General features: G+C 34.2%; 1 protein-coding gene across 4 annotated transcripts; it reads right to left on the minus strand.

Moving 5' to 3' along the window:
- Positions 1–2,938: 2,938 nt before the first annotated feature.
- On the minus strand, positions 2,939–7,005 carry LOC116024755. Of its 4 annotated transcripts, XM_031265741.1 has the most exons (7): positions 6,793–7,005; positions 6,154–6,276; positions 5,590–6,002; positions 4,907–5,064; positions 4,240–4,809; positions 3,804–3,914; positions 2,939–3,704 (listed from the first exon to the last, which is right to left on the minus strand). In XM_031265741.1, exons 4-7 carry the CDS (start codon positions 5,060–5,062, stop codon positions 3,027–3,029), a joined length of 1,515 nt encoding a protein of 504 aa, XP_031121601.1. In that variant the 5' UTR covers positions 5,063–5,064; positions 5,590–6,002; positions 6,154–6,276; positions 6,793–7,005; the 3' UTR covers positions 2,939–3,026. The 4 variants fall into 4 exon arrangements, with proteins under 4 accessions (XP_031121601.1, XP_031121600.1, XP_031121598.1 ...); XM_031265740.1 differs by having other exon boundaries at positions 6,154–7,005; XM_031265738.1 differs by lacking the exons at positions 5,590–6,002; positions 6,154–6,276; positions 6,793–7,005 and adding an exon at positions 5,365–5,561.

The following is a 7,005-nucleotide window of genomic DNA, read 5'->3' on the forward strand; positions in this document are numbered from 1 at the left end:
GTATTACGAACTTTTACTTATTAGACTTGTGGTGTTGGATTTTGTATTATGAAATATGAACTTATGATTTTGTCATTCATTATAAAATATGAACTTAGGTATTTTTTGTAAATTTTTTACAGGTATACTTTAAAAGGATTAAAAATATAGGCCTTAAATAGGTTCAAAGCCTATTTAGGATCTATTTTGAAGCCTTTTTAAAAGCCTATATGTTAAATATGCTTTTAAAAAGGCTTCAGGCCAGGCCAGGCCAACTGTAGGTTCAGGCTTGAGCCTTAAAAAAAGCTTACATACAGGCTCATGCCTAGGGGGCTTTAGATTTCTATAGCAGGCTCATGCCTAATTTTCTAAAGCCCTACTTGGCCTAGCCTATTTCCGCCCCTAATTATAGCTTCCATTGAGACTCAAACCTACAATCTCCCATATAAAAGAGCAATTTAGTACCATTGGATCACAAGGTCCCTAGCTTTTTAAAACCAAAATTTACTTTTAACTATTAAACCTATTTTATAACTAATTAAACTTTAACACAAGATTTGTCCCAAGGGATACAACATAACCACTAGTAGACTTACTATCTTCGGGACACCCAACCTAATCAGAATCAGAGAAGACATGTATATCTTTAGACATTGAGTTCCTTATTTGTAGATCAAAGGTAAGAGTCCCTTAGCTTTAACATACCTCAGAACCCGTTTGAGTTGTTCCTAATGTGAAATTGTAGGAGCATGCATTTCTTGGCAGAGCTGATTGACTACAAAGGATAGGTCAGGACGTGTGATTGTCAGATACTACAGTGCCCCAGCCAGACTTTTGTACAATGTAGTATCATCATACAAATCTACATTAAAGGGAACAAATTTCGAAACAGGGATATGAGTAGACAAAGTTTTGCATTTAGCCATTCCAACTCGTTCCAAAATATCATTCATATAACATGATTGAGAGAGTAAGATTCCATCATCACATTTAACATTTTCAACGCCAAGGAAAAAATCAAGTTCACCAAGATCCCTAATCTTGAAGGCAGTAGACAACTTAGAAGTAAGGGTGTGTTTGGAAAGTAGGAAAATGACTTCTGGAAAATGTTTTCTGGAAAATGAGTCATTTTCCGAAAAATAGTTTGATTTTCGGTGTTTGGTTGCATTCTGGAAAACTGTGTTTGTGTGTTTGGTTCATTTTTTGGAAAATGAATAGAAATGTATATTTTTATTATTTTATTTAAAATATAAATATATATAAATCAATAATATTTATTATAAACAAATAAATAAATAATAAATAATAATAATAATAATTTTTAAAAAAAAGAGGTGTCGCTGCTCTGGTTTCCGCCAGAAACCAGAGCAGCGACCCGACACCCTCTCTTGTATTTTTTTTTTTTTATGGCTCTGGTTTCCGGCAGGTCCTGCCGGAAACCAGAGCCGGCGGACTGGTTTCTGGCGGAAACCAGTTCGCCGGACTGAAAGAGGGACGGCTTGTCCCTCTCTCAAACAGCGCCATTTTCCGCCAAAAGGGGTCTATTTTCCCCAGTCAACGGAAATTATTTTCCGTTGACTGGGTTTTCCAGTGGTTGCCAAACACTCTAAGCCCGGAAACCGGGTTTCCAAACACACCCTAAATGAGTCACTAGATTCTGATCATTTCTCATCACAAGTATATCGTCCACACAAATCAATAGATACACATAAGCTGAATCCTGTGAAAATAAAACAACGAGACATATGTCTTTGATGTTTGAAACCCAACAGCTATTAAAAACGTGTGTAAACGATTAAACTAAGCTCTGGGAGCATGTTTTAATACTTACAAGGAACTCTTAAATAAGCACACATGATTAGAAAACTGAGCATCAATGTAACCTGGTGGCTACTTCATATATACAGTTTCAGTCAGATTATCATTTAGAAAAGCATGCATTATGAACATCAAGCATATATACAGGATACTTGCTTTTTGGGAGTATACACGAGAGGTTTTAGAAAGGCAAATTGAGAATAACTTTCCATAATTCCTATATCTATATATTTATGATATTCGTACCTTTTTCCGGTAGTGTTGACATACCGGTCGACCACCCCTTATTCAAAACACCAACACGCACTATTAGCCGTGAGAAGGAAATTCTACATATTGAAAATTGAACTACAAACACTGCACACCACCCTGTACTGGAATGCAAAGCAAGCATTCTCCCCCCACTGCAGTGCACCATGAGCCCCAATTAAACTGCTCACACAAAACCAACATTGTTCAGAATCATATGCACAGCAACAACCACATGCCGTGAGAAAGAAGTTCTACAAAATTGAAATTGCACTACAAACTCTGCACACCACCATTTATTGAAAAGCATTGCAACCATTCAACCCCTAATGCAGTGCACCGTATCCCCCACCCGTCATTTACTTGAGCCGCTAGCCATGGCCTACAACCCGGATGAAACCTCGCTGCACACCCAGAGATCTCCATGGCCTATAATGAAAGGTCTTATTATAACAGATTTCACATTAACTTTGGCATATATAATAATAGTGGTAAATGGATGGGTAGAATTGAGTTTACTTCTCTTCGAGAGGAAAAAATGCTCCAATGATACTAAACTAGAGACTAAAAGAAATAATAGCTATTATTCATTCTCTTAATTATTGTTGCAGCATAATTTTCATATGATTTCCTTCATCTGCTCTCCCTCTATAATTAGCCACAAAACTCGTATCATAATTCAAATTAGGGAAATTAAACAACAGAACTCAGAACGAAAATTGGTATCCGTACATGGCACTCTTCCTTGTGTTGAAGGTATAAAAATTTTCACCAGTAGTGCAGTTAATGAAAATATGTTTGAAGAGAAAATAGGAAAAAATTATGTCAATTAAGAATTAAGCTAATGGGAGGAATACCAATACTAGTTTTGATACAAATGCAAATACAACAGTAGGTAAAAAAAATTAAATTACACGCAAAAATGTAACCTTTAGATACAAATGCAAATACAATGTGTTTTGATATCAACCAAGTACATCCTAATCCTCCTTCCCATCAGAAACTTCTTTACATAAATTGTCATGATAGCACCTGAAAGTGACAAATTTTTGCATATTGTGACAACATTGAGGACATTTTATATTCTCTGGGACTTTGTCGGAATTAGATGGGCATTCAAGAGCACAAGGGTGATGTTGTGAAGTGCAAGTGGAGCCTGCAAACATCTCAGTATGATGATCTTTGAATGCTTGGTCAAAGCCTTTGACAATTGCACTTTCCTTCCATGTCGCGTATTCATTCATGACCGCCAACATCTTATCTCCTAGGTCATATATGACTATCTTGTTCCCTTTGCATAGCAAAGCCCATCCAACAACTCCTATTTCTTTAGCTTCATATGCTAGCAACAATTTTAGTCCTTTGACAATTTCGTCACTCTTTTCATCAAGATAAGCATCATCTAAGAATTTGATCCTTGACAAAAATAGGCCTTGAAGATTTATCCAAAAAGTCGATTGTTCTACAATACTTGCAAATGTCTCACAAATCATGTCTCGACGAATTAGTGATCTTACTTTATTGTTGCTACCGACATAGACCATATTAATTGTCCCTTGTGGTATAAAATGAATTTTTGGCAATACCTGGGATGCAAATATTTTAACCCAATTTATGTCATTCCCTCCAATAAAAAAAATGAGCTCATTCGCATTAACCTGATAAATTATAGTAAGTTGTTAGAGCAATAAAATAATAGGGAGGAAGCTTATTTCAAAATTTGGTTGGAATGCAAAGAAGAAATAAGTTGGACTTACCCATTCCTCTGCCGGAGGGATCGTGGTTTTTCCTATCATAAGCATAGTGCACCAAGTTTTTTCCTTCCAATGATCTTCTTCCATTACAGCTTTGAACGCAATGCTTTGAATCTACCCTTAAAAATAATAATTAATTAAGCTTGACCATATATATACGGTTGAATTTTGGTGCGGACAAGTCTTCCCGTGAGAACATGCAGATGCACACAAACTAGTATTAATGCACCGTAAGTATTTCTAAATGCATTAGAGTTGACAATCAATGAGAATAGGGTAGTGCACGGTGCATTTCGAAATGCTTTACAGTGCATTGATACTGACTTGACAGTGCATTCATACGTACGCACGGGAAGACTTGTCTGCATCTAATCCCACTCCATTATATCTGTGTATGTGTGTGAGACTTAATGACTTTACTAGCTAATAATAAACGTACCGAATTTTGAATTTCACTCTGAATGCCATGAAACCATTCATCCAATTGACTATCCATTTTGTTTGCAAAATCACTTATCTTCTCATCGATGTTTATTAAATGTCCAACAGATGAAGTCGTCTCCTTCAACGCATCCTTGAATAAAGGAATTATGCTATCCCTGTTCCTAATTGCAGGACCGCCCTTTAAAGCGAAATCTGTACTTTTCTTTACCATCATGTGTGCTGCCATACAGTGAACAATCCTTCCATAGTGATCCAGTAAAACAATGATAGGCCCACCCCCTATTTGAAATATTGGGAAGAATTTCTTTTTTACAAATCTTGCAAATCCAGGTGCTATAAATTTTTCTAGATTTTTCACTCCATGCGTTTTTACTATTTGTGTTAATAAAACTCTATAATGGTTGTTCATAGTTTCTGTATCCCACCGTAAATCCACTATTGGGATCCATAATCTAGCTGAGGTAGTTCTAAAATAACCACTTGCATACAACATAGAAGAGTCAATATCAAATTCTGATGTTATAAATAACACCAACTTTTTGTTCTCTAATGAACGTAATCCTTCCTGCAATAATCATAATTCACTCAATTATATTCAAAAAGAATTTAAATTTAAATTAAATTAAATTAAATTGTCAAATTTAATTAATTTGAGTTCATACGGTTTGATCTGTCATGTAATCAAATAAAGGTTTCTCGTTGTCCACATCCTTAACATTAAATATTAATTTCAGAGCATCCAAATTGGTGGGATGGATTGGATTTTCATCCGAGAATGCACACCACAATGCGTTGTAAGAATCATCTTCTCTCTTCATTTCTGAAATAGAAACCATTAAATTATATATATATATATATATATATATATATATATATATATATAAAGTTAGGGCGGATATGATCCATCCACTTAGATAATTCAGAGTGGTTGAGGGTTGTTGAAAAATAATGAGAAAAATAAAGTCAATTTCATAAATCTCACAAATTTTAAAAATTACTATAACTATAAAATTGATCATGCATGTTTTATTTATTTATTTTAACTAACCTAGAATTGGGCGGCAATAAGCGGAGAATAAGTAAATGATAATGATTGTTTTATTTATTTATTTTAACTAACCTAGAATTGGGCGGCAATAAGCTGAGAATAAGTAAATGATAATGACTGTTAAATCGGAGAACGTTGCTCCTCCGTCATTAAGCCACTTATAATATAATAATAAAAAATTAAACCTATATTTTAATGAGGCAAATATAACTAAAACATTTGATATCTTAATATTGACAAGTAACACGAAATTAATTAAATACATAAATAGTATGTATACTTGAAATAAAATCTTACTCTGAATCACCACTCTGCAGGTGCCTGAAATAGGATGCAAGAATTTGAATACTTATAAGGATCCAATAAGAAGCAAACGGTATGATTGGCGATGAGTTATAAGAAGATGATTGTGCAAGTTCAACAATGGTGTCAGTAAGATGTAAAGCTGATTTGATAAAAACGGAAATGGATTGTTGAATATGGGAGGGTGCCATAGCCAATAATGGAGTTTTACGAATTCCCTTGATAATTGCCAGTTTGCAGGGCAGTCCCTTGTGAGATTGGAGAAGGCTTAATTCTCCAAAATTGATGGAGAAAGCCGCCAGCATCATCAAAAGCTTGGCTTCCCATGGATATGCAGACAACATTTTCAGAAAATGCATTACAGTTGAGTGTGGATTATTTGCATTTTCTGAACTCTTCAGTGGTATCTGAATATATATGAAACCAAATTTAAGCATGAAGATTAGCTATTAATTTGTTGAAATTCTAAAACTTAACATTAAAATTACACACACATATATAGTATTACAAATTTATTTTAGTTGCTTAACAAAAAAAAAAAAGAAGAAGAAGAATTACCTCAGCTGAAAGCTGCTTTATTTGATACCAATGTTCTATGTCTTTGAGTTCCATCTCATCAGGCACATACACCTCCTTATCATCAGACTCATCCTCATCTTCATAAATGGTTTCTCCACCCATCTAAATTAAACCATATATATAGAGAGAGGGGGAGAGAGAGGCACAAAAAAAACTTTACAAGCAACACATATGGTAACAGTTATTTTCATTGAATCTATCAAAGCACTCTTGAGAAATTGATATATAACATAGCTACCAAGCTATTACTCTATTCAATTTTTTTTTTGAGTATTATTGACTCTGCTAGCAGGTGCCACTAGACCACAAGGTCTTTAGCTACTCTATTTAATATAATTACATGAAGATTTAACTAGGTAGAAATTCATACTATATGTACACTAGCTACTATTTGTCGAAATATAAAACATTTGTATTCTATAAGTATAATATAAATACTATACACGATGATCATGCTATATATTAATTAAATTATACAACAAAAATATGTCACCCATAGCATAAAATTTCGGACACATACTTTGTACGCAATCAATCAATCACGATTACTTGTACCAGATCAAACATAAAATTCAATATAAATATAAATATAAAGTAATAGTAATTAGACAAACTAACCACGATAAGAAAAAGAATTTTCTTCACAAAGTGGAGGATATTTCTTGCTTTAAAATCTTTGCTAACTGGATGATGAGTAGCCATAACTTCTTTGAAGATAATATTTTCATTGAGGTTTGAACTTGTCATAGCCTGGTATTCCATTTTTAAGTATTAGGGAAAAGAGAGGTAGCAAGATTAAGGGAAAGAGCAAAGAAAATGGGGCAGCTGGTT

This window comes from Ipomoea triloba, chromosome 7, assembly GCF_003576645.1.
Source record: "Ipomoea triloba cultivar NCNSP0323 chromosome 7, ASM357664v1".
NCBI lineage: Eukaryota > Viridiplantae > Streptophyta > Magnoliopsida > Solanales > Convolvulaceae > Ipomoea > Ipomoea triloba.

Bases quoted from the DNA above. Each gene is read 5' to 3' on its own strand.
- LOC116024755 (XM_031265738.1), bottom strand. From the start codon at position 5,557: ATGTATTTAATTAATTTCGTGTTACTTGTCAATATTAAGATATCAAAT. The intron at 3,915-4,239 runs GTACGTTTATTA...TTTTAAGGGTAG, and splicing joins AGAGTGAAATTCAAAATTCG to ATTCAAAGCATTGCGTTCAA. The intron at 3,705-3,803 runs GTAAGTCCAACT...ATAATTTATCAG, and splicing joins TCCCTCCGGCAGAGGAATGG to GTTAATGCGAATGAGCTCAT.